The following is a 27,995-nucleotide window of genomic DNA, read 5'->3' as shown; positions in this document are numbered from 1 at the left end:
TCTACAGCAACATCTAACAGTGTGAACTTCACGCACTCCCAATGAGCTGCTCGCACCGCGAACCACCGTAAACACTAGTGCTAATGCCCAAGGTGCTGAAAAAGATGAGAGAGACACAGAGACAGAATAGTCTCCTGCAGTTGAGTCAGAGCTCTCCACAGTCACATCACTCTTCATACTGATCTCAGACAAGTTCTTGGTGTGTGGAGGTCTGTACAGGGATGAGTCAATCTACAGCAGGAGAGGAGAGAGAGAGAGAGAGAGAGAGAGAGAGAGAGAGAGAGAGAGAGCAGCAAGATGAGCTGCTTATTGTTTTCCTTTTAACGTTGTTTTAAAATAAGACAGACATTCAGTTTAAATGTTATTCAACGTATTATTTCATCACAGTGGGATTTGTAAAACCATCAATAAGCTTAAACTATACCGAGAGCACGTGAAGGCAGCATTAGTTTCATTGCTCCTCCTACATTTTCTCCTGCATTAAATGTAAATTTGAATGTCTATAAGGTTTGCGTAGTTTAGTTTACGTAAAGTTTACGTGCAACTGTATCGAAATAACAATGTTGGCAAAGAAACATTGCATTTACAGCTCCGCCTGTTTTAATGTGAGGAAAAACTACATTTCCCATTATGCTCTCTGCCGCGTCGCGTCACTGTAACGCAATCTAGTGACGCGTTTGTCGTGAGACGGAATCCAGTGCAGAACACAAACAACTTTTTGACAGAATTTTATCTAATTGGGATTTATTATTTTAAACAAGGATGTGAGGTAGAAAACCTTATTTATTAAAAATTAATCATAATAATTATTATTTGGTATTTCGCGCGATGCATTGCATGCGTTAGTTTTGATATTCACATAACAACAACATATGTCCATTATTTACAGTGAGATCAAGTTCAGGTTTCATTTACTATAACTTTAACTTACGTGTATATTTACATTGATTAGGTGAGGCAGACTGACTGGAAAGTATCGCAATGGCATCTAAGCTTGGGATCAATCCAATTATCTGTTTTTCCAACATCTTATAATATTATTTAGCGTTATTTTATGACAAAAACATGTGTTATAATGGCAGTATTGCGTATGAAACTTTATTGCACCAAACCTCAAATGGGGGTTATGATAAGGTCGGATCTGCAGAAGTTTTGACAGAAAAGAAGAGCAAGAGTCAAACCAAGAGGCAGAAATGACACAGGAATACAGAATAACGACTTGTTGCAGTTATTCTTGCTTTTCACCCAGATTCTTATACTGATGCATAACGTGTTTTGTAAAGAGACATTTTGTGTTAAATTAAAACAAATGCTTGCAAAGATTTGCAGGAGACTTTTGGCCCACACTATATATTGAAATGCTTTCTTGACAGAGAGAACAGATATGGCCTCCGAACTCCATGAAACCATCTTCATGGCCAAACAGGAGCGACACAAGAATCTTTTCCTGAACTACAGAAATCTCAACAACTTCCCCGTCGAGCTTCTCAAAGATGAAGGTCTTCAGTTCCTGGAGAGACTTTACATGAAGAGAAACTCTCTGACCGCGCTGGTGAGATGTCTGTCACAATAACAGGCATTGTTATTTATGTATTGTTTTTTCAACCTCTCTTTTATATTCCTCTTGTCAGCCTGAGAATCTAGCGCAGAAACTCCCCAACCTGATTGAATTGTGAGTATACAGTATTCTTGGTGCTTCAACAATGTTTTGTGGTGAAATCTCAGTATTTTAAAATGCAATACATCTGTTGTCCAGTAGAGGTCCCTCAATGATTTTAAATCAGTGGTTCTTAAACTTTTTTTGTTGTAAGGCCCCCTTTGTGTAGAGTGCATTGCTTTGCGGCCCCCCAAATAAAGACTTATAATCTTAAACTTAAAATTTTAATTAAACCAAGAAAATATTCAGTTAAACAATGCTAAAACATCAATTCTTTTGGTTGGTGGAGTTGTTTTTCTGATGTTTGATTGCACAAAATTTATGATAAATATCTATATTTCTAAAATGCCACAAAATCTGTGGCCCCCCTGGAACCATCTTGGGGACCCCCAGGAGGCCACGGCCCCCAGTTTGAGAACCACTGTTTAAAGCATGGAAGTTTCCTTACAAACTTGACCGACTCAAGTTCAAATATACCATAGTGTAGCTTGCATGAGTCTTAGATTGCTGAAATGATTATCTATATTTTTCAACATGATTATGAAACTTTAGTTTGTCATTTGTTTTATTTAGATACCTCCACTCAAACAACATTGCCATGATTCCTCAAGGTAATTTTCTCAATTAAATAGTTTAATAAATAAAATTGTCCTACAGGTTACTTTGCAAATAATGCATTTCTTTATTACTTGCAGCAATTGGCAGCCTAGTAAAGCTGCAGTCCCTGGACATGAGTGACAACGCCCTGCAAGTCATCTGCCCAGAGATTGGTCAGCTGCGTTCTTTACGACACCTGCGATTGGCCAATAATCAACTGAAATTTCTCCCACGAGGTGTGTTGTACACGTCCCGCCTTCCCATCTAACATTATTCAACTGAGCATTTATTAGGCTGCTGTCAGTCTTGTAATCATCAATTCTTCTTAAAAAAGCAATACTTTCCTAAATAACGAAAAAGTTTATTTCAACTTAAATACAATTAAAAGGAAGATTTCAGCCTATCATAACTAACATGCTGTCACAAACTCGTATGACTTTCATATGTCAAAAAACCCTTCCATGTGTACATGCAGAAATACACGGAGAACATCATTTACATGTAAAAAGAGATTTCCTTTCATGTCGAACGAAAGCTTTTCTGTGTGGTTGGGAGTTTTGACTGCATCTCATTATTTCTCTATGCACCAGCTGTGAAAAAACATCACAAGACACTTTTAAACTTCAGTAGACAGTGCCGCGTCATTTGGTGGGCTTTTGGTTTATTGGCTTCTGAATAAGGAGCACAAGACTTGTTCACTTTCTTGCTGTTTCTTTTCCCATTACAGCTTAATGTGGCACTTTTTCACCAATCAAACAAGAGGCAAACATTTTGAACGATACACATACTGTACATTGAAGTGACATATAGAATATAATTAGATCTGTCCTTTTTCAAAACTTCGAACCCTTCAATACACGATTAATATTATAGCCGTGGGAAAAATTAAGAGACAAACAAATTTTTATTTCAAATCAGCATTTCTAGATGTTTTGTGGTCGTTCCAGTCCGGTGTGTGTTGAATTTCAACAAAATCAAACCTCAGGAGTGACAAAAGTCGTTCAACAGCGATGTGAAAGACTGACAGTATGACAAGACATAAAAATATATATTTCCTAAATACTTGTACAAATATTAGCTTAAAAGTGAATATGAACTAGTTTTCTTTGCAGTATTTGAAGTCTGAAAAAATACAGAGCATCGTTTCTGTTATTTTCACATTTTTATGCAAATAGATTTTTTTTTTAATTTGATAAAAATATTGTTAGCAGTTCACAGAATGAAACAAAAATGATCATTTTACCTAAACACAAACCTATAAATAGTCAATTTTAAAATGAGGAAAACGGTCTTTGAAATGGTTTCTTATTTTTTTCCGCGGCTGTATATACATATATATTAATATTCTTATAATGTTCACACTATATAAATATGAACATATGTCAGAAACAGGAGAGAGTAAAATAAGAGATGTACAACTGGAATAGTGAACTATAGGGTTAGACTAGAGCACAAAATGATAATAAAGTGCTCTCTTCGGTTTCGTCATGAAGAGTTTATGGGAAACTGACTAACCGTTTTGACACGCTGTGCTCCAAAACACTTAAATCTTTCTTTTTATTGTTTAGTTCCAAGAGTCGTGTTTCATCTTAAACTGACACTTTTCATGCCTTTAATTTATCCGTCATAAATTTCAGACCATGGCGCGAAAGTGTTTTACAACGCATTGTTCAAACGCTTTGTAATATGATTTAACCAACATAAATGTGGTGTAGGAAAGAAAGTGTTCTTGTGCTTATGCACAAGTAATTGATTCTTTTTCGCAATCCCACAATGCATCAGGCCCTGTGTTGGCACTGAGGGAGCAAGGTTGTTGTATATAACAGATTTGTGTTTGTAGAACTGGGAGAACTTCGAGAGCTGGAGACTCTCGATGTGTCCATGAATCTCCTGAGGACTCTTCCGGAAGATCTGCATCAGTGTGAGTCTCTGCAGTGTCTGACGGCGGACCGTAACCTCTTGTACTGCATCCCCCGTCAGCTCTGCTCACTGCCCGACCTCAGTGAGCTCTCAATGGCTGCCAACTGCCTGACCTCTCTGCCCCTAGGTGAGATAAAACAAAAAATGTTAATATATTATTATGTTTATTTAAAGTTTAGTACTTTTTTGAACTTTAAGGAAGTGTTAATGTGATGCATACTTACAAATCCGGAAGCAGCAGATCATTTAGGTATTTCTTGCGTACTGTTTTTTGTTGTAATAATAATTGGCAATTTTGTATTCAGGGACAATCTATAATGCCACAGAGGGAGAATTGCATTTATTTTAGATTTAGAATAAGAAGTTGAAGCACTATACAATAAACTGTTTTTTTGTACGTATTATCAAAGTCCGTTTACTGAAGTTGTGCCACTCGGCGGCCATGTTTGCAACGCCGGGCAGTTATTCACGTCATAGCAATTCCTATCTTCTTGAATGGGGGAAGGGAGACATTCGCTGGCAAAAATCACAATTAAACAGCATATTTCCTATCAATAATTAAACCTAACATGAACTGTATTATAACTTTGGTTTGCTAAGCTTAAATTGCGCTAGAAATCCCCTTTTTCGAAGTCGCTTCATCTACTGCACATGCGCATTGGGGCGCCAATCGTGATTGAAGATTGGCTCGTTTCACTGGAAGGCGGGACTTCATTCGCTAGAGCGGCCATATTGAGCGTTGCATTCCTCCCCGTTTATTGTAATGGCAGTGGCTCATCTTGCTAATATACGAAGAGTTTTGTTCCTAAATGAGATAACTCAATTTCAAAAAACATGTTTTTTTATTGTGCGTTCCAATTAATATCAATCAAACTGCAGTCAGTTTGTTTTGATTTAATACATAATAGCTCAAAAAATACAGCTAACTAACACAATAAAACACAATAAAAACATGGTAATATAATAAAAAACATGATTTAAAAAAAAGTAAAAAGGAGTTCGCTCATTTTGCAACCAAACTCTTCATATATTAATAATAATAATATATACTTTATTCATCCATTTTAGGGAAATTCAAACATCCAGTAGCTAACACTTAACAATTACAAACACTTAACAATTTCAAACCATAAAAAACAACTAATAAAAAAATGAATCACCACAACAACTAAGATTAAATAGTATCTATAATAATACAGAACATATATATTTAAAAGGCACATAGTCCTAAACATAAATGAACTCTTATACATTAATAATAAATTATATTTGATATATTACAGACTGTGTATAGACTATAGAAATAAACCTAACATCATATTTCTCAGTCCACCCAATTTAGGCATATTCAACTCAACTCGCAGTAGGTTTTCACAGTAGTTTACATAAATAAAGTGCAGACTCAAGTCTTTGGTGTGTGTTGTTGTCCAGGTGGATTATGGGAATCGTGTTGTATTCCAGTGATGATGTCAGTGTTGTTGTTCTTCTGGTTGATGACATCTGTTGAGCATCATCTGTGTCTGAGTACTCTGCCATCCTTACCAGCCGTCTGAGTCTGTTTGTTTGGTTGCCGTGTGCGACAGCTCAAAGCTCTCATCCTCAAACTATCTGTCCATCTATCTGTCCATCTGTTACCTCAACAACCAAATGACAAAACATCTACTGGGAAAACCAGGAGTAGCCACACTGAGGACCGGCTCTAACGATCCTTATAATTCTTACATTTACATTTATTCATTTGGCAGACGCTTTTATCCATAGGAGAGCATATAAACATTTTGTCAACACGCTAAACAGTACCGTTAGTTTACAAGGCCATACTACTAGGAGGATTCATGATTATTAAACATCTTAATAAGTTTCTCCACTTGTGATGAGACAACAATTTATTTGATTTAACATTTTTAAAGGGATATTGATACAAATTCTGTCATTATTTATGCAACCTCATGTCGTTCAAAACCTGTAAAAGACTCTTTCTTCTGTGGAACACAAAAGAAAATATTTTGAGAAATGGCTTTTGAGTTTGTGGCCATACAATGGAAGTCAATGGGGGCCAATGTTGTTTGCTTACCAGCATTCATCAAAATATCATCTGTTGTGTTCTGAAGACGAAAGAAAGTCATGACATAAGGGTAAGTAAAGGATTGTTATTATTTTTTCTAAAATGAAGTCCTAAGGTGAAACAGGTTTTGCTAATATACCCATGAAAGTAATAGCTGACCCAAAAATGAAACATTACTCAACCTCATTTCAAACCCGTCTTTTGTTTTTTTCTGTTCAAAACACACAAATAAGTTTTTATACTTTGATCAGATCTGGGCCGTTCCATGGAGCTGCAGTTTGTCTTTGTGGACAACAACGCTCTTCTGAAGGGCCTGCCATCATACCTCTATAATAAAGTGATTGGCTGCAGTGGGTAAGTTTTCTTCTTCAGACTACAACCCATAAAAAACAGCATCATTCAACAAAGCTCTATCTCGTTCAAATCTCTTGAGAGACTCCACAGACACTTGTGTGTTTATACACCGTGGTTAGATTTTCTATCCATCTGAAGTGAAAATCACAATCCATTGCATTAGATGGTACGTGAATGGCTTTGTGTGTGTGTGTGTGTGTGTGCGTGCGTGCGTGCGTGCGTGCGTGTGTGTGCGTAACTTGCAAACAAGTGTCTGTGCTCACTTGTCGACAGATGCGGTCTGGCTGCTCAGGTCTCTGATGTGAAGCATCTCTCTCTGGCCCTGGGAGCTGTGACCGTCCCTCTCCCTTCTGAAGTGAAGGCCATCGGATTGGAGACGGACCGCGTGCTGCCGCTGGAAGAGCTGGCATGCCGAGTCCTGCACGCGGATGGTGACCAGTCCGGCAGGGGTAAGAGTTTCACAAATGTGTCGAAATGCTCGTGATAAACATCTAGGCTCTGTTCCCCAATCGAGTGAGCTGCATTTTAAGGGAACCATCACAAATAGGGCAATCCCAGAATGCATTGTGACAAGCTGACAGAAGATGTAGCTCATAACCGATCGATGTATGACATTATGACGCTCTCGTGATACTTTGATGTCATGCGTCGCATGTGGTGGAAGACGCCTTCAGACATTCTTAATCCACTGGTCTGTCGTCCTTTAAGGAGACGTCAACTTCCTGTTGCCCAAGAGTCTTCTGGACGTTGTACGATGGCCTCTGGGTCACTGTCACCGTTGCAGTCAGCCCATGTTCACCATCGTCTACCCCAAACTCTTCCCTCTCAGAGAGACGCCACTCGCTGGAGTGCACAAGAGGTGAGAACATATCTTACTCTTGCTGCAGTTGCATGCTGGGATTGACTGACTCGTAGCATTACAGTTGCATTTATTCCTTGCTTTATTATTACACGTACTTCCTCTGTCTCCTCGTTTTCTTGCCCATGCGATTGGCTGGAATATCAAGCGGGCGGTTTCGAGCTTTGCACGTCATATTCCATCTGTGGTTTCTTCGAAGACATCCTAACTTTGTTACAAGGAACTAATCATATACTGTCCATTGCATTCTCTGATTTGCTTTACCAGAACCACCGTGAGTTTTGTCGCATACTGCTGCTCCAGCCAGTGTCTGATGACCTTTGACCTCCAGGGCTGACGTTTCGTGCGATGACTTCACATCACTGCTCGCCGAGCGCCGGGGAACATCACAAGATGCTGTTGAGCTGAGGTCTGACCGTGTTCTAGACGTCACACACAAAGCCAGCACTTGCTTTAAACCTGATGACATGTCTGACTTGAATTCAGAATATGAAGGGCCTGTTCAAACAATAAAGAAACGTGTTATTGCAGTTTACAGTTAGAAGAACGGTCGAGGGCGTCTAGTGAGAAATGTTGAAATGGAGAGCAGACTTTTTAAAGAAAGATATATTTATAAGATCATAAGATATACTTAAGACTGATTGGTTTAAACAGGAATATGGGGTGAGATATTTTAAATTATATTAAAAAAAGAGTTAAAAAAAACGATCTACATTTTTATTTATTGATAATACAGAGTGACATAAGCCTAATTTGAGTTGAAAAGTGCTAAAATGACTTTTAGACATTAAAAATGCCACCAAGTTACAAAATGATCACATTGAGTTTCATAAACATATTTGTGTGTTGTTGAAAGTGATGAGGAATTACTTGGCAATGTTTGAATCTTATGTGTATAGTTGTATATAAAGATGCTGTGTGTTTATGAAAGTGCCAGCTGACCTTGTGTGAATCTTGCACTTGATTGTTCTCAGTGAGAGTGACTATTTTTGTCTAAAAGAATATTTTGAGACTATTACATTTGAAGACATATGAATTAACATATGAATTGTTCAGTTGAGATTTGCAGATATTACACTACAGATACCGCTTAAGATCTCGACTGTAGTTCCTGAAGAAGAACAACCAACAATTGCTCATCTTTCGATGTATAGGTGCTCATCTACAGAAATACAGATTATAAAAATAAGACTTAAAGTGTTGGGACTGTTACAGTGTCATAACTCAAATATTGAAGGCCGGTGATGAACCCAAGGACTGGATGAACGTTCTTGTTTTCTACTCTATTCTATTTGTAACTAAATAAGTGTGCTTATGTGACTCTGATTTTGACAATATGTATTCATTAGTAAATATTAATTAGTACCATAAAATTTTACGTTTGACTGTAATCAATGCAAAACTTGGTGCTTATCTAACCAAAAATACATAAAAGTTGAAACAAATCTTTAATGTACTTTCAAATCCACAAATACTAAGTCACATCTGAACAACTAGGAATTCCCAAACTACTCTACTGGCTATACTGGGACCCAGTGGTTACTCCATTACACATGCCACTGAACGTTTTTGCTGTTTTTACAACCAGAAGGCTCTAATCAAACATTATCAAAAAATGAGTTTTAATAGCCTGGTCTCTGTTTTAATCTAAAATAATGCATTCATTGAAAAATCCTTTAAAAGATATATTTAAAAAAATGATTGGTTTTTTTTTCAGTGGATAAAAATGGGTAATAATTATTGCATAAATATTCATTAAATTCTCTAAAAATGCAAAAGAAAAAACATTATTGAACAAAAATGTATTACATTAATTTTCCTGAAAAAAAAAAGTTACATGTTTAAGGCTAAAGTCACTTTTGACCGTGAAGGAGCCAAGTGTGACCCCTAAACGAAGAGTCCCAGAGGGTTAAAAGGTCTCTTTTTGTGCTGTGTCTTATTTCAGTTTCAACTATTTGCACTGCATGCATTTTATTTTAAAGGTTTAGGAGAAACCCAAACTTTAGTCTGATAAGCAGACGCAACCGACATATTTTACTAAGGCATTTACATGGCAGCCTCTAAATCATTTTCTGAGGTTTTCCATTACACATTAAAAATAACGTCACAGGTTTGGAAATGAGACAAGGGTGAGTAGATTATGACAAATTGTTTGGTTCTTTGGGGCCGTAAATCTTTTTCTTTGGAAGTGTAAAGACATATTCAGACACTTAGAGAAAGTAGTGCTTGCCTACAATCTCTGTGTAGATCATCTGGAAATCTCATTGTTGGAAAGGCGATGTGCTCAGGGAACAGATCGTTCAGAGAGTCCAATGAAATGTGAATCATTTATTGGATGACCGTAAATTCAGTTCCCTTTTTTTTGTTTGTGACTTATTCTAAAGTGAACGTCATCACGGTGTTCAGCCTTTTTCTTGTGAGTCTAACCATAGGCAAATTGAATCAAATTAAGGATGTCTCAGTAAGTTTTTTAAGTAAATTGGGATGTGTCAACTTAAAAAGCACTATGCACATCAATTCAGATGGACAAATACTTTGGACTTTCGAGACAAATTAAGCCTTTGCTCGGTTATTGGGAACTGTGTGATTTTTATGAGTTTGTGTCTTTTCTTTATACTGCCGTCTGCAAAAGAGCTTCTGTGTATCTGACGTCCCTGAAACATCCAGACTGCTGTCTTTGGACGTGTCATAAATCACACTGAATGAAACATTTATTGTAATATATTTTCCTGTCTCAGACACAATATTCCCAGCAGCAGGCCAACATGTCTCTCCTGCCGCCTCTTCATCTTCTCACCAGACATTTCTGAAGGATGGTAGTAGACAATTAATCTACTGTTAAGAAAAGTGCAACAACCTTTGATGTGATCAAAATAGTAATATCCTATAAATAGATACATTAAAGCTTTTCAAGAAATTTTTTCAAAATAATAAAATAAATATATTCATATTTCTTTTACATAAACACGACTGCTGTTAATAAGGAAATCCCTTTTCATTAAGGTTAATATTAAGGTTACAGATTGTATGAAATTTAAAAATGAATTTATGATCATTTTAACATTATTGTTGTGGTTGATATGACGTGGAAAGTGAAAAGTACTAGCCTATATAGTATTTACTAAGGTTCAGTATCCAGAAAACGTACTGCTGTTGTAGTAAATACAATAAGAGGTTTTAATGTGGGATAATATTAATAATAACTATTATTATTATTATTAGTTATTGTGTTGTTATGTGTCTGACTTGAAACACAGCTCTGTGTAATGCGTCATGTTTATCAGTTCGCCCATTGACACAGGAGACAGAATCAATAAGTGTATTTGTGAAGTGGGCCGGAAGGTCTCTGAAGGACACTGATGTATGAGACTGGGAGGAGCTGCTGTGGGCTCCAGATGAGCCTCCTCACATCTCAGCGGAGCTCGTGCACGACTCAAGCGATGACTACGGGATTAGAACAGATTTTATCCCGCTGTCTGAAACCAGTTCGCTTGGTTTGCGCTCGTTTTTGCTCCTCTGTCTTTTACTCGGGAAACACCAGACTAAAGGTAAGTGAATGAACACATTTCTGATGAATTTCTCGGCTATAACGTGGCTTACTGGAGAATTAAACTGGCATTTACACCGACAAACAATAATTGGCATTCATTTGCTACAGTTTTTATTCAGTTTTTAGCTAATCTCCCTTTGCTGATAGAGTAAACATAAGTACAAACGACGGAAATATGACCGTAACAATAACATATAAAAGTGAAAGAAAAGCAGATTTACGTCAAGAAGAAAGGCGTGGTATTCGATTTAAATAAGTTCTTGAAATAAACTTTAATAAAGCAACAAAAATGGTATGTATACAACGGATGCATTTGTGTCAAGTAATCTCACGTATACGTGCAGCGTTGTGACGTCACACTGAGTTGTCAATTCTTCACAATAATAAATAAAGTCATTGTTCAAGATGGTAAAATAGCAACTGGCTTTCGCTTATTGATTTAAAAATGAGCTTCACTGCAATGTAATCTAACGACAATGGGCATGTTATACAGTATCATGTGTAGTTAACACGTGGCTTATTCTCTGTTGATTTGCATTTATTAAAACAGCACAGTATGGTGCAATGGTTAAAGGTTTGGGACCCCCGAATGTACAGTCACACAAATGTGTGAAATCTATTTTGTTAAATGTATACATTATTTCAACCCATGATAAAGAAAACCAACCATTGGGTTTAAAATTACTCACACATTTCTTATTCTTTCCTACTTAGACACAGAAAACATAAAAACAAGAGTCCACTTTCACTACGTGTGATACGTTTTAAAAATGCTGTGTTGTTTCAACCCATCGTGGTTAGGTCAGAGATGGTTAACTTATACCAATGGTTGGGTTTGTCCATATTGTAGTACATACTTCATATTTAACCTACATTACTATTTACATCTGTCAAAGCAAATGGGCTCTATGGCTTTCCCAATAATGGTTTTTGGAAAGGAATCAGTATACTCCTGTGGGGTCTCCCTGGAGTCAGGTCCAACAACAGAGCCATAAACCTCTGGCTGCCTGCTATCTGACCACCCCACATGTTCAGCGCTAAACACATTCAGCAGCTGTCTGAAATGATACTCAATAAATACAAAAATCAAGTTGAAGTGTTTCTAAATATTAGCTTTAGTGCCTGTCTTTAGGCATGTTAACATTGCTTGTGTGGATTGTAAGTAGAGACATCTAGGCCTTGCCAAATCAAACTGTACATTAGGTTTGAGGAAGGCACATGGGCGTGCGTTATTAGACTGACTGTTGAGATTCTGCGATCGCAGCCAAACCTGAGGGCTGGCGCTGGACTACAGGCCTCTCTTCTGTATTATTTATGAGCTTAGCCTGTCTGAAAACAGTTAATACATGACAGGCAGTAGACGTATGTGTTGTATTGTATTGTGTTGACTTGGTCTTTCTGTAGCCAAGTAGACATGCAGCTCAACTGGTAGGTCATGGTGCTAGAAACTCCAAGGTCATGGGTTTAATTCCCAGTGGACATTGAATGCATAGGTGAAATGAACCGCAAGTCATTTGCGGCCAAATGTGGCAAATGTTGTTGTTGTTCATTCTCTCCTTTGCTTACTCCAGCTTTAATCCTCCTAGTAGCATGGCCTTGTAAACTAACGACAAATGAATAAATGTGAATGTAAATGTAGTAAAATATTTAAAATTAGGGATGCACCGATATGATACCAGTATCGGTATCGGGCCCGATGCTAAGCTCATGTACTCGTACTCGTAAAAATGCACCGATACCAAAGACAGATACCTCATGTGACGAAAGAACTGACAGAAATCTGTTGTGAAATTTCCTTTTAAAGTGTGTGAAAAGCACATAAAATGTCTATTTTTTCATAATGCATTTAAGGTGGAGTTATTTGTAATTATGAAGCTATTTTATTTTTATTATTCTCGCTGTGTTGTGAAAAGGTACAGGTGTGGGCACTCGTACTCCGCCTTTAAAAAATGTGATCGCTGCATCCTTATTTAAAAGTTAAAAAAGGTCAGTGCTTCATTTTTTATTGTATTATTGATGTTATAAACGTGCTTTATTATATAAGTTCTGTTAATTTGTGGATTTTTCTTCGTAATGGCGAAGCTGCAGATTTGTTTTTTGCGTTTTTATGTGGATCCCTGAAATACTTGATTCTGATTGGCCAATCACAGTGTTTGTAAAGCGATGGGTAAACTGCAGGTTCCAACTGATCATTCTCTCTGACTGAGCATATTTCTCACTCAACATTCTTGTAATCCTCTTGAATAAATCATTTTAACCTAAATCTATGTTTTACATATAAAACATTTGTTTGCTTTAATCTGTATTTTTCGAACGGTGCAAGACCACCCTGATTCCAGTCGATCTTATTTTGCGAGAACGACCGTAACGTGGTCTATTATCTCTTAAATACTCTTCTTATACAAAATCGACGTGTTTTACAGATTCTCGTCCTCTCTCTTTTCTTTGAATCACAAATCCTTTTTACTGACCGATCGCTCCTGACCTTTAATATTGAGGATCACACGAGAAATCTAATTGATCCTTATCCAATTAGAGTTACTTAAGCCTTCTGCTAATTCTGATTCCTCAATCCACCTCCAGGTCTTCGACCTTGTTAAGGTAGACTTGAATGCAGTAAAGATTCTGTAAGGAGGAGGGAGATTACGTGCAAGAAACGTAGTTTATGTGAGTTAGGTTATATTTTATATGATTCATTTGATCAAATATATTGGAACAAGCTTTCCTGTAGCTCGGTGGAAAGAGCATGGTGTTAACAAGCCGAGGTCGTATGGGTTCGATCCCAGGGGATTGCACATGCTTAGAAACATATGTATAGGATAATGCAATGTAAGTCGCTTTGGATAAAAGCATCTGCCAAATGCATAAATGTAACATCTTTCAGAACTCCAAATAGAGAATCTTTTTCCATTATAGACTTTAAAAATGATTTATTCTTCACTTAAAGACTCCATTCAGTGAACTCATCATAGAGGTTTGGGTTATTATGTAGATTTCCTTTAGCAAATATAGTTCATCCGGTTATTCATTTTCTGTAGAAGATATAAAGAAAATGATACCGTATGAGCGTGAGCTCAATGATCTCATGAAACATACATGAAGTCATGGAGAGCCATCGATTGTTTTTAAATCTGGAGCCCAGCAAGGGTTCAATGCTCCTGTTGATGATAGACGTAACATTAATAAGAAGTTGTGTTTTAGCTGAAATGGCAGAATATTAACAAACAGAAAAAAAACATTCTGAACTGTAGATATTCCTGTGAGAAGTCTGTAAGAAAATGGTTTGTGGCAACAGTCAGCAAATTTGTTTTGGGTTAAATGCGTCAATGAAAAGTGTATGGTAATTGAGCGATAATACATGTGCGTTACGTTTTTATTATCTTAGAATGAGCTATTTCTATCTACATACACCGCGGGTCCCCTTGCATTGAATTCGGCATGTTGTTTCTACAGTAGCCCTAAACGAACAAACTGCTCTACAGAGTGCGTTTCGCAAATACGTTATCTTCTTCGACAAAAAAGCGCAAACGTGACGACATCTTTGTCCTGTGTCAGCCACCGTAGTGCTTCGAAAGGGAGGGGTGGAGTGAGCCTTTGGCTGCAATTTTCACCTCACCTCTAGATATGAAGTTAAATCAGTAGCAAAACTTGAGAGCATGTAGATTTTATTTTGGAAACTTGTAAAGTATTTGTACCTGTACACTAAAATGTACACTCACAGCCCCAACATGAAAACTTGTCAAATAAAAAACTGAAGTTGAATGTTGAGATTTGCACTCGTGGACAAAACTCACAAATCTGTCTTCTGAATTTGAAGTTGCGGAAAAATAGTCACAAATGTGTAAACTGGCATTTACAAAATACATTGGCAGATACAAATGCATAGCACATATTTACACGCTTTTCTAGATTCAGATTTGACTTACAACCACAAATTGGCATCTACAACCTCTCAAATCTGTCACTGCAGTTTCAAATCTTCCCGCCTTGATTTTTGCTACTTTCGCGATAAACCCGTTGCAAAACTAACTTGTGCACTAGAAAGCTCGGAGGCGAGAGAAAGAGCGGCATTTGATGACGTCACGTGGCTGAGCCACACCGCCCCCTAATGGCAGGAAAAACCACACTGAAATGAGTTTTAAAAACACTTATACAGTATTTAATTTAAGGTGAAACTCTAAATCAATGAATACATTTTCCTTTACAAAAATACTACTTACTGCCACTTTTTACTATAAATTAACTTTTCTATTTTATTTTATTAAATGTATTAATACATTTAATCAACACGTTTTGCCATGATTTCATGTGCTAATTTCAACCTTATCTCACGTTTTCCAACACAATCGCACAGGAATTTGTAACTTTTTTACGAGGGGGCTAATTGGTATAAATTTGTATGATGTGAATCCTTCAAAAACGTACTATCATTAGAAAAAAAGCAATAGTGAAGCCCCTCCCCAAACCCCACCCCTACACCTAACATCACTGGCGTGAAAGCAAATTGTACTAAAACGTAATAATCGTAAAATAGTTACAATTTCCGGTGAGATTATGTTGAGAAATGTACAGGATGATCTCATCAGTTTATATAAGTGTTTTATTTGACAGACACTAAACATACCAACTAATCGAGTTTCTAAATGCAAAGTATTAAGTTTCAAAAGATTGTTTCACCTCCAAAGTTGTATCGAGAGTGTATACATTTAGGACATGTGTGTGCAAATGTAAATAAGTAAATGAGAAGTGCAATACTGTGTTACTTTTTAAAGCAACCCTTCTGAATACTTCCATGTAAAATAACAGTTTCTGAGAGTAATAACATGACAATCCAGTTCACGTACATCATAAATGAACTATTTCACAGAATAGCAAAAACAAGTACTGTATAATAAAATGTTCAACAAGAAAGGAATAGCCTATAATAAACATATTCCCCAAATCCAGATGTTTTCCGAACAGAACGTGAACATGGTTGTGTCAGCCTTCTGTTATGATGGAAACATAATAACAGCCCTTAATAAGAAGATTATTGGACACTCGCCATGCGAACACATCATCATGCAGTTCATCTTTATATAAAATCTATAATGTAGCAATGTATAAAATTAGACAAACAAAGTCTGTAGAAGAAATGTATTTCTACAAAACATTATATGACTGATTATTGAACCAAACTATTGTTATTTTTACAAACTATCCGAATCGGAATAAAATGATTTGGTAAAATGAATCATGAGTCAAATCTTTATTGCTCTCTTGGAATAGTTTCCAGACAATAAAAAACAAGCTCTCTTTTACAATTAAGGGTTGGAAAACAATATTAAACCATGGAAAACAATAGAATTTCACCCAATGTCTCTTGTAGGAGCCGTTTTTAATGAATAAAATGTTATAATAAAAACTTTTTCATTCTAAACTTGATTTGAATTGTTCAAACACTTCTCAAATAAACAGTTTTGTCTCTTTCTCTGTCTATTCGGCAGATTGTCCTCTCTTTTCAAACAGGCGTCTTTACACTTAGACAGCTGATAGACCATATGTAAGGCATCTGATCGGTTGCCGTGGTAACCGCAGAGATGAGCGGGAAGGTGTGAAAGTGCAGGAATGAGGGTGTCGTTCCTTTGTCTTCTTATAGATCTCAAGACCTGCACGCTACACATGATTCCTCAAAACTATTTTCTAAGGTGGTCCACGTTCTGACGTCCACTATACGTAAAAACAAGAGGTGAGACAGTTTTTTTAATACATTGAGAAAATTCCAAACCATGGATAATACAAGCAAATATTTTGTCATCCTTCTTTTGGATTTGAATTGTGTAACTCTAAATAGAAAAGACAAAGTGTAATATTTCTTGAAGTAAGCCGTGGCCTGTTGTTATAGATGGTTATTGAAGGTTGTTTTTATTATGGCATGCTTTATGTTGGAGTTTAAAAGGCAGTTTGATCATTTATGTTGGACGTGATTTGGACTGTGATACTTTATAGCAAAGTGTCAATATTTGCTTTACTATAAATGTGTGGCACACTTTTGAGTGCACTTATTTTGTATTTCCAGAATTGCCTGTGAATGAGTGCCATTGTAATATTTCAGCGTTTTATAAATATTTCAGCAAGTATTCACCAGAGTGTCGTTTCAGAGAACTTATGGATGCTAATATTAAACCAATATTATTTGGCAAATAAAATGGCTAAGATCCATTAACACAGTAAACCCTGTATTACTTGGAGACACTTTGCCTTCCCTCTGTAATCCTGTGGCTTTAGGATCATTGTGCTACGTTGTACACCAGCCAGCAAATGAGATTACAAAGAGCTCTCTAAGATGGATGGCTTCAAAAACGTCTCTTTGATTGTACGGCTGCTGAAACGTTGCTTGCAAAACGTCTATGTGTCATCATTTACTCGTATTTTCCCTTCGTCTTTGCTCTTTGTGATATTTTAGCTCTGTTAGTTTTCATGAAATATTTTGTCCTTCTTTCCTAACTCACAGGTTATAGTGCGGTGAAGAATGAGGAGGGGAATTGGTTACTTACGATGCAATAAAACCAAACCATAATCTCTCATTATCACTAGAGAATAAAGAGGATTTTGTTTGTCGAAGAGAAAACAAAGGGAACGATGGGGAGAAAGAAGATCCAGATCACACGCATAATGGATGAGAGAAACCGACAGGTGAGAACATGTGGTCAAAACTCACATGAAGACAGTAAAATAAAGATTCAAGCAATTTTAAGTTTTAAACAGAGATGGCGGTAGAGAGGCAAACGTTAGCCAGTTTAGCATTAAAGTCCCCGTGAACCGGAAATTGCGATCGTTTTTCATTTCCGTATTCTGACACATTTCCGAGTGAAAAGGAATTTCAAAGGAGAAAATTAGTGGGCGTGGCTTGCGTTTTTTCTGCGAATTGATTGGATGTATAAGAACAGCTGTTGCATTTTGAAATGAAACTGGCAGCAGGCTCACAGTTGAAGGGGAGGAGTTAACGGATGCTCCGCCCAAGCAGTCTAATTTACCTCATTGAAAAAATAAGAATTGTTATTTTTAATTTCACTGGGACTTTAAATGTTCTTTAATGTTTTAAATGTTTAAATGACATCTTTGTTCTGTGTCAGCGACCATAGTGCTTCAAAAGGGAGGGGGAGTGTGGAGTGAGCCATTGGTTGCAATTTGCAACATCACCACTAGATCGCTAAATTTAATACACTGGATGGAAGTAAATATTCTTTTCTTTTCTATGTAAATATTACAGTATATAATGTGTTACAATTTCATACACATTATGTTAATGAGTCATCTGCAACATTGCTCTAGTGTTACCAACATACAAATTTGCAATCCGGAGGTAGTTTCTTTTTTTAGAATAGTTACAGTCTTTTAATAGTTTTTAGCATATTCTTGTTGCATTTTTGATGCTGTGATGCTTTGCTACTTGTGAGTTTGCAGTCTGAACTGACTTTTATGGGATAAAATATCACGGTACCTCAAAATACAATAAATACATCAACACATTTTTATATTGTGAATCTGCGGTTCTTGACTTTCACTAAACTGTTACTTTTGTATTGCTTCATTTCGAGGGTTTTAAAAAAGTAAATGGAGTCGGAAACGAAATTGTTCCCAAACCCCTCAATTAAAAACTAGATAAAACCTAAGGCATCCCCATTACTTTTCCATTCGTTTTCATTTCTGTAGACCTACAGAACACATCCGTTCCTAACCCAGATGATTTATGTCTGTTCAGATGACCTCTCAGGAGCACAGAATTCCTCTGAAACTTGTTTAATGAGCGTTCAGACAGACTCCAGGTTTGTAGGGTGGGTTCAGGTCGACTCACCTCTCACACAGGAGCTGTTGTCTGGGTCTGTCTCTGTGCGGTGTGGTCGCTGTAATTAGGGCGGTTCGGGGCTCCACATCTCTCATTAACCGCCTGATGGCTTGTACAGAATCTCTCTACATCTGATGGCCATCAATCAAAACAAAACCACAGAGGCAGCCCTGAATTTACCCAGGGTCTAAATTTAACACTTTAAGACCAGGGCCACAGACCCCATCTTGTCTGGTAGATTATTTTTGGCATATAGAGTGTTTTTATCAGTAATTTACACAGATGGTTTTAGTTATAGACAAACATTTGTAGAAATGAATTCCCGAAACGAATCATTAATACAGGATTATAATACACCATGGTACTGTATGAGATGGTAACCCCATGATAAATTTCATGGCACTATATAATTATCATATTCAAATACCTTGGTATTTACATCGTAGTCTTGAGGTACTTCAAAGAATTTCATGGTAATACTACGGTATATTATCATGATAATCATGGAACAATGCCCTGACACGTGGTATTACCGTGCTACCAGGTAAAAAATGTGATTTTACACTGTTGCATCGACATCAGACAGCAGAAAAGCTTGTTCTCAGTTAGTGTTACATGCACCGCCGTAAGAATTTGGTCGTCAGCAGTGAAGTGGTGGGATTCCTCAGGGAGGGGTGATAATTGGCAGGAAACATGAGAAGATCTGGCAACCCTGACAGCTGGGCAAAGCCTGACAGTTATGAAAAGCTAAAGAGAAGAATGAGTTTTTCTGATGCTATTAATGAACCTCCTCTTACAATAAAGTATCACAGAGGTACCATGGGTTTTTGGAAATGTACTATACTAGTACCATAGTAATTTTTTAAGTACATCAGTTCTTTTGGTTGGCGGTCTTATTTTTCCTGATGTTTGATTGCATACAATCTATGATAAATTTCTATATTTCATAAAATCCCACAAAATCTGTGCGGGGGGCACATCCCTCTTGGGCCCCCCGGATCCACTGCTTAAGAGTAACATGTAAATATGTATATATATAGCTCAATATCAGCATTCCATTAGCATCAAAAAGCTTGTTGGTTTGATTCATTTGATGCGTTTAAAAGATTTTCATTATGTATTTTTTGATTGTTTGAGATATTTTATCAGCATTATTTATAAGCTTATGAAGGCATGTGTCGTTTTTTTTAGGTAACTTTCACAAAGAGAAAGTTCGGTCTGATGAAGAAGGCGTACGAGCTCAGTGTTCTGTGTGACTGTGAAATAGCCCTGATAATCTTCAACAGTTCCAATAAGCTCTTCCAGTACGCCAGCACGGACATGGACAAGGTGTTACTCAAGTACACCGAATACAATGAGCCCCATGAGAGCAGAACCAACTCTGATATCGTGGAAGTAAGTGGCTGCACATTTAAAAGGCTGTTAAATTCAAAAGCCGAATAATGGATTTTTCTGCTTATCTTATTTTATTACAGCATCAGTCTCAATTATTATTTTATGATTTGTTCTGATTTAATTTCCGGTATTAAACGGGTTGTTTGTAAAGACTACATGAAACCTTTTCTTCTTTTAAAAAGTGAAATTTTAAAGAAAATTGTCATGTTGATCACAGATTTCTAATAAGTAGTGATCTTGATTCAACATTTTGGCCAGGCCCGTCCATGTGAAAGAAAAATCGAACAAAGTAGGGGACTGTGTATAAAGTTCACACATTACATATAAACGAAGAAGCATTTTGATTGACAGTGATGGTCAAACGTCATAGAAAGTTTTTTAGAGTGTGGTGGTGATGACTTTGATGTTGAGCAACCGTTGAGTTGTCTGTTTATAGCATGTTAGCTTTTTACTTCTGGTGATTGTATTTAGGCTTCAAAATTCATAAATTGTATGTTAATTTGTAAAGATTATATTTAGTATTATAAACCTTTGTTAATCACAGAACTTATATTCATTGCAATCTTCCAAAAGTCTATGGGAAAAAGATTTAGGCTTTTGGTCGAGGGACAGGGGCGGACTGACCAGTAGGACATTCTGTCAAAGTCCAGAACAGCCGTCCCACCGACGGCCAAAGGCCGTGACCAGGGGCAGACCGACCATCTGGAGTATCGGAACGTTTCCCGGTGGGCCGCTAATGTATGGTGCCGGAATGGACGCTTGGGCCAGACAGACGGACGTTATTAACGCGAATGCACGCAACGTGAAGGCATTAGCGAGACGGACACATATACATGTAACGCAATGACACGTTACATACAAATCCCCCACACCCCCGTCGACAGAAATGTTGGACGGCCGATGCGATAAAACACCACTCCAACAACCCAACACCCAACCACACCCCCCCCCCCCCCCGCGTCGACAGAAAAGTTGGAGGCCGAAAACTCCAGGGCGGTTTTTGCGTCCCAGTCCGCCCCTGTCGAGGGACCATTGCGGTGACAACTTCCGGGTTTGCCTACAAAATTACATCTTCCCTGCGGCACCTATGCTGCTGACACAATCAAGGGCTCATCTCGAATCTAGAGTTTCAGAAGAGATCTTAACGATATCACAAACTGAGCTCAGATTTGTCATGTCTGCAATTCAAAGTCAATATTTTCATATGAACATTTCTTGTCAAATTTGCTAAATCCAAATTATTTACCTAATGAATCTAGGCGGTAAAGGCGTGCAGATTCCACGTGGGCCTGCACCTGACCGGATATCACAGAGTCAGCCCTTGATAGATTACACTAATGCATATAGTGCCAGCAGCATCTGGGTGTGCAGTCTGCGTTTACTGCCTCTGTAATACAGTTAGCAGAGAGTAGAGCCGCATTTGGACCGCGCTAGCCGTTGTAATTATAGATCACCGTCTTCTCTGAGACACACACTCGAATTACGTGTGCATCTCCACATGCATTTCAGCATGTGAAGCTAGCTGAGCTTATTCTGCAATTTGCAGTGGCATCAATTTCATCTGTTGGAAACTGTACATGCTGACGAAATACATTTATTGCATTACATTACACATCAACAATTATATCATCTTTTAGGTTTTTGCTAAAAAGAAATCGGTCACCATTTATTTGTTTTCTCTGTGATAACCCAAAACAGAACCTGCACACAATTGCATAAGGTGTCATTGGTTCTAATGGGTGTTAACCGGTAAAGCGTAAAAACATGAAATTAGTTATGCAGTTTTATTTTCTTGTATTTATGTTTTTCATGTTAAAACAGTAAGTTTGCGCAGAACATTGTTTTAAAAAAAGCCAATAGGATTTTGTTACCTCACACTAATGCACAATTGCTATTCACTTGTCATTTTATGTTAATGTTGGTTTAATTTTTATCAGCTTTGTGCTTTTGACATTTTATTATTATGTGTATAATTTGTTATTACTACTGTAAAAATATTTTTTTCAGTTTTAGTTCATTTTATTTTTATTAAAATAATATAATGAAAAAGAAGAAATATAATTGTTATTACATTATTACTGTATAAATTAATATTACAATCTATTATTATGATCATATATTATGCAAATATTTTATTTGACTTCAATGAACAGAAACGTTTTAACACTTTTAGTTTTAGTAACAACCTTGCAATGTCCATCAGCGTCCAGACTAGAGGTGTCACAATATACCAGTATTGTCATATAACCGTGATATTAAAAACCATGGTTATCGACACACATATAATCGTAAATGATTCAGCGTCCGTTTAACGTTTTAAAGCGCCACTATGGTCTTTAATCCTTACACCGAGTCTACACCGGACGCGCCGCATCCAGTGTGGACAAAATTTAAAATTATAATGGGTTCTAATGCGTTTCTAATGTCTTTTGTCGTGGCGCGTCTGGTGTAGACACAATGTTTTGATTTTTTGTTTTAGTCACAATGTTTTGACAAAGTGTGATTTGTTGAACAAAAATGGGAGAAAACACAAAATGAAAAGCCAAATCGATACCGTGATAATATTGGTACAGCACGTTAACTTTGACCACGATAACCGCGACATGGGAATCTGATACCGTGACAACCCCAGCCCAATAATAAGTTGTTTGTACGGTCATGCATTTATCATTCTGTGCGGCTTACTCCAGGTGTTAAACAAGAAGGAACAGAGAGGCTGTGACAGCCCAGACCCGGACGCTTCATACGTCCTCACGTCTCACACAGAAGAGAAATATCAGAAGATCAACGAAGAGTTTGACAATATGATGAGAAATCATAAAATCGTAAGCAGACATCTTTAATTCCTTATTGTTCACCTCGCAACCGTTTGTTTTATCTTGACTACTCTGTCGCCACCAGCCGGCTGTTTTAGGCCAGCAGAGTTTCTGTATGCCCGTCAGCAACCCGGCTTCCCTCTCCTACAGTACGGACAGCTCACTGGACACCCCGGTGTCTCTCAGCGGGACGGGCGTACTGTCCCTGTCCTCTAGTGGACTCCAGAACACCGATTCTGCGCCTGTCCTGGGTTAGTATCTATATCATTGCCAGTACTGTTTGTTTTATTGGACATGTACTGCTTATTTTCATTCCTTTTACTTATTATGATCAGATGGCGTGCCGACTTCCTCCGTTGCCACACCTCCAAATGGTGTTTACTCCCCTCCTGCGGGTAAGTTTGAAAGGAAAAAAGATGGCATGTGGCATCTTGTCAGGTAACACAGAAAGTGACCCATTAAAGTTTTAGAGTGTCATCCAACTCAGCACCAGTCTCTACTTTCTGTATTCAGCCAACGGCTTCATCGGTGGTTCTGAAGGAAGAGCCGTACAGCAGAAATCTGCAGGCCGGAGACCTGAGCTGAAAGTGCGCATCCCTCCTGCTCGCAGCGGCTCTCCAGGGGTCAGTTTCCACCGTCTCGCATTACATAAAACCCCTGTAGTTGTGACACGATGAGAGAATATCGACCTGTCTGAAAGGTTGCATGCCGAAATGCCTTTTCAGGCACGTTTGGAGTGAGTATATTTTTCCTTCAAGCAGCCAGAGAAGCATTTGGTATACGGATTTGCAAATTTTTTTACTAAAAACACTTTATTAAAATTTGCTACACTGTATCACATTGAGCACATTAGGCCCATGTTGTGTGTCCCTCTAGTGGTTGAATAACGAACTACAGCCAAACATAAATCTTAAATTATTTTGTTTAAATGTAAGTTGTTAATGTTATTATGTTATTCATTTTTATTCTCTTTTTACACAATTTCTACTGAAAATATAAAACTCCACAGAATATTTAAACACTTCTTTTAAATCTCATACTCATTTTATTAGCTCAGACTCCACAATGACTTTTTACTCTTATATTTATTTTCTACACAAACCAGTTTGTTTCTTCTTACCACTCTCTTTGTTTATTAAACCTCAGAGAGTAAACAGCCCCCAATCCAGCCAATCACTCAGCACACCAGTGGTTTCCGTGGCAACCCCAAGTCTGCATCCCCAGGGCCTTGTTTACTCAGCCATGACCTCATCTTATGATACAGGTCTATAAACCACATCCCAGAACCTGTCGGACAGCTCAACAACTGGTGATCATTTACCTGAAACCACGACTGTTTCATTTCTTCTAGATTTTGCCCTGAACAGTGCAGAACCAAGTACTTTACATGGCTTCGGTTCACCAGAGTGTATCACATCAGGTCCAGGGTTATCATGGGAACATTGTCAGCCTGGTCAACCGGGGTTCAGTACTCAAAGGTGAGATAAGTAATGTCACAACCACTGACATTTTCATAGATATTGCGATAATGTTACAGTATTATCCTGATATTTTGACAGTCGTATCTGAGTAAAGGCAGTCATGCCGTCCTGGATGTAAATACATTTAAATTTTAAATTTTCATTTTTCAGTAAACTCTTTCTTTAAAGGAGAGGGATTAAAATCAAATAAATTAGCCAAGAACTTTTATTTTTTTAATTAACGTGATGCACGTCCTTCTAATCTCCAGAACCACACATCCACAACCCTTCGATTCAAACTCAATCAGCATCAAATCAGAGCCAACCTCTCCACCCAGAGAACGTGCCCACTCGCTGTACCCCAACATCCACATCGTGCCTCTACCCGACTCCAGACAGGAATTCGGACGGTCTCCTGCAGACAGCTTCAGCTCCTCTGGCAGTTCATACGAGGGTAGCGACCGTGAGGACCAGCGGGTGGACTCTCTCCCAGTTACTGCCACCCAGAGACATGGGAGTAGATCATCGCCAGGGGCGGAAGACCAGGATGACCCATCGTTCAAACGCATGCGAACTGACAGCTGGGTGACTTAAGACCACGACTGCTTCGAAGTAACAATAAGTTATGTTTTTGTCAACATGTGTTGCAAATATGGGCACTGCTGTTGTATCCTGCGTTGTGCAGCCAATAATGTGAAGACACGTACAGTACGTTAAAAACTGAGGTTTCTATGAAGAGGAAATATTAAGACGGTTCTTGTAATTGTATAGTGGTAACAGGGTAAACAAACTAAATTATTAAGTGTCTGTAACTTAAGCTCGTTGCATTATTTACAAGCCAAATGTATCATTTTATCTTGTGACTCCTTTATCAGAGCAACATAATTATTATTGACTGACACTCGCTGTTGCTCAGTGTGTTTGACTTGATTCCCTAGTTATGAAGTTTTATAAGAACCAACAGCTGGTTAAAATAGAAAATGTATGGCATGGTTATACAGGAAACTTTCAGGAGAACTTCAGGTATATCTGCTTTTCAATCAACTGGCGAACTTCAAAGGAGTCCCGCAAATGACACTTTTAGTTCCCCTAAAGTTTGTGGATACTGGATTGGTTCACGTAAAGGTGCTGTGTGTCATTTTTTGGAGGATCTTTGGATAGAAATGCAGTATAATATACATAACTATGAGTCTTTAGAGGGGTATATGCTATTTCTATCTACATACACTCGCAGGTCCCCTTACATGGAATTCGCCATGTTGTCTGTACAGTAGCCCTAAACAGACGAACTGCTCTACAGAGTGCGTTTCGTACGTTATCTCCTTCGACAAAAAAGTGGAAACGCAATGACATCTTAACTCTGTGTCAGCCACCGTAGTGCTTCGAAAGGGGGGAGTGAGGCATTGATTGCAATTCTCAACCTCACCACTAGGTGCCGCTAAAATCTCCACATTGCGCCTTTGACTTGGCAATACCTCAGTTTAAATTTACTATTACTATTTTGTGAGAAACACATGATGCAACGTTTGTAATCTATTTTACTTTTATATAATGATGTATTCTCTGCATGAAACAAATCAATACTTAAACAAACACTATTGGATAACTTGATCAATTCTTCTTTGGTATAAAGTGCATGGGTAAATAGTACACATTAAGACCAGGAATGTGCGTTCAGAAAGCCAAATTTAACGTTTTAGTTATAGCTGGAATCCACCCCCTTTGCCTCTCTATCGCCATCTCTGTTTGAAACATAGGTTACATTACTTATCCTTACATGGATTGAAATCAAATAATGTCAAACCGACATTTCCACAATTTTTTTTAGCAGATTCTTTAATGCTCAGTATGTGATTTTGAACCAAAGGTTACAGATTTAAGGGATGATTTTGATTTCATGTTAAGTTAAAAACCCGTGTAAGAGACTATAAACACTTCTTAGTATTGCAGTTTAGTTGTGAATTAGATGTTTGATGAACTCTATACAATGTAAATATTGTAAAGTGGCTTTAGAAATTCTGAGCATTTAAAACATATGAAGCATAATTAAATGTCTTTTATAGTGTCTTTTATATTCTTTATCCAGGCCGAATGTAATAGGAATATTGTAATGGAACAGTGTTTGTACCATAGGTCAAGTTGTACAGTACAATGTATTTATAGTGTATGGTTGTTACGTGACCATCAAGAGCAAATGTAGCGTTTTCAATATTTGCTGTTGAAGACTTCATGAGATGTTTGCCTGTACTAGATGTTTTGCTAATGGCGTGGTTTATCTTGCAGATGTTCTTCACCTTGGCCTCAAGATCTTACAACATGCCATGTAAAATCATTTTTAAAGATGCCAATACAATCCGTAGAACTCTTTTCTCATTTTCAAATTCACAAAATCAAAATGCTGAGACTCCTTTGTTGCTTATACAGCATAGGAAATGGCAATAAACATCATATTACTCACCTCTGTGCCTGTCACTTATTTAGCTGCTTTGGAGTAGTAGGCTACAGGTTTATATATATATATATATATATATATATACTGTATATGTATGTACAATTATTATCTGGGTCATTTACCTCTGTGGGAGAATGGGTAGTAAACAGGATGTGCATTCTTTGATGTTGACTGAATTCAGTTTGAGGTATTTTCCTCCTGACTGAAGTAAACAGAAACATGCAGTGTTTACACTGTTGCCCTCATGTCTCACACTGCTACATATTAAAATAAAGGTTTTCATTGCATTTTGATTTTTTTCGATTTTACATAATGCAGGTTAATTCAATTCTGTGAGATATTTTTTATTAACCAACTTGCGCCAGTCAACGTTATTCACATTTTTTTGTATTAATTGAATATTGATTTAATATGCAGGCCTATCTATTTGATTTTAGGGAATTGCATGATTATAATGAATATTTATGCAAATCATGATCTATATTTTTCAGTTATACAATTCAGCTATGTTATATTTTTTCTCTAATATTATTTATTTTTCACTGAATGCTTTGAAATAGAATATTTGATTGTTTAAGTGCCATCTAGTGTGACAAAAAATGTCCAGTGAATCAGTGAATATTACTCTCTGGAGTAATTTAAGGGTTAAATTCTGCAGACATTTTTAAATTCTGCAATGCATGAATAGAGCACAATATTATTAATTTGTATTAAACTGATGCAACCTACAAAATATCCTCGTTTAGGGGACAACAGGTATGTTCACGAGTGTGGAGAGAAAGCTGCAGAAAGTCAGCCAATCACAACAGAATTTTTTTTAATTCAGTTCTTACTGGAGACCATTTTAATGTGCTGATTATTTTCTTATTATTATTTGTGACACAAGACTCCATCAGAAAGTCACCATGCAAAGAGTCATTTACAGTATATCTCAGTTGATCTGAACTGACAACTTGAACGAGACAACGTGAATGGTTGAATTACTCTATCATGCACATGACTGACAGATTACAGAAACTTTGTTTTATGTAGGCCCTGTCAG

General features: G+C 37.4%; 2 protein-coding genes across 4 annotated transcripts; both read left to right on the top strand.

Annotated features, from left to right (window-relative positions):
• The first annotated feature begins 665 nt into the window (after positions 1–665).
• Positions 666–8,997, top strand: lrrc28 (leucine rich repeat containing 28). Its single transcript, XM_057331052.1, has 10 exons — positions 666–769; positions 1,374–1,552; positions 1,632–1,672; positions 2,231–2,268; positions 2,353–2,490; positions 4,095–4,301; positions 6,491–6,593; positions 6,867–7,042; positions 7,302–7,452; positions 7,720–8,997. Exons 2-10 carry the CDS (start codon positions 1,385–1,387, stop codon positions 7,787–7,789), a joined length of 1,092 nt encoding a protein of 363 aa, XP_057187035.1. The 5' UTR covers positions 666–769; positions 1,374–1,384; the 3' UTR covers positions 7,790–8,997.
• A 1,845-nt stretch (positions 8,998–10,842) lies between these two features.
• On the top strand, positions 10,843–26,951 carry mef2ab (myocyte enhancer factor 2ab). Of its 3 annotated transcripts, XM_057330996.1 has the most exons (11): positions 10,843–11,000; positions 16,641–16,730; positions 17,496–17,677; positions 20,022–20,225; positions 22,916–23,050; positions 23,127–23,292; positions 23,377–23,436; positions 23,555–23,664; positions 24,188–24,305; positions 24,393–24,519; positions 24,771–26,951. In XM_057330996.1, exons 3-11 carry the CDS (start codon positions 17,624–17,626, stop codon positions 25,093–25,095), a joined length of 1,299 nt encoding a protein of 432 aa, XP_057186979.1. In that variant the 5' UTR covers positions 10,843–11,000; positions 16,641–16,730; positions 17,496–17,623; the 3' UTR covers positions 25,096–26,951. The 3 variants fall into 3 exon arrangements, with proteins under 3 accessions (XP_057186979.1, XP_057186991.1, XP_057186987.1); XM_057331008.1 differs by lacking the exon at positions 16,641–16,730; XM_057331004.1 differs by lacking the exon at positions 10,843–11,000 and having other exon boundaries at positions 16,635–16,730.
• The last annotated feature ends 1,044 nt before the right edge of the window (positions 26,952–27,995 follow it).

This window comes from Triplophysa rosa, linkage group LG1, assembly GCF_024868665.1.
Source record: "Triplophysa rosa linkage group LG1, Trosa_1v2, whole genome shotgun sequence".
Lineage (NCBI taxonomy): Eukaryota > Metazoa > Chordata > Actinopteri > Cypriniformes > Nemacheilidae > Triplophysa > Triplophysa rosa.
Note: the sequence above shows the minus strand (reverse complement) of the source record. Positions and strands in the feature narration are given on the sequence as shown.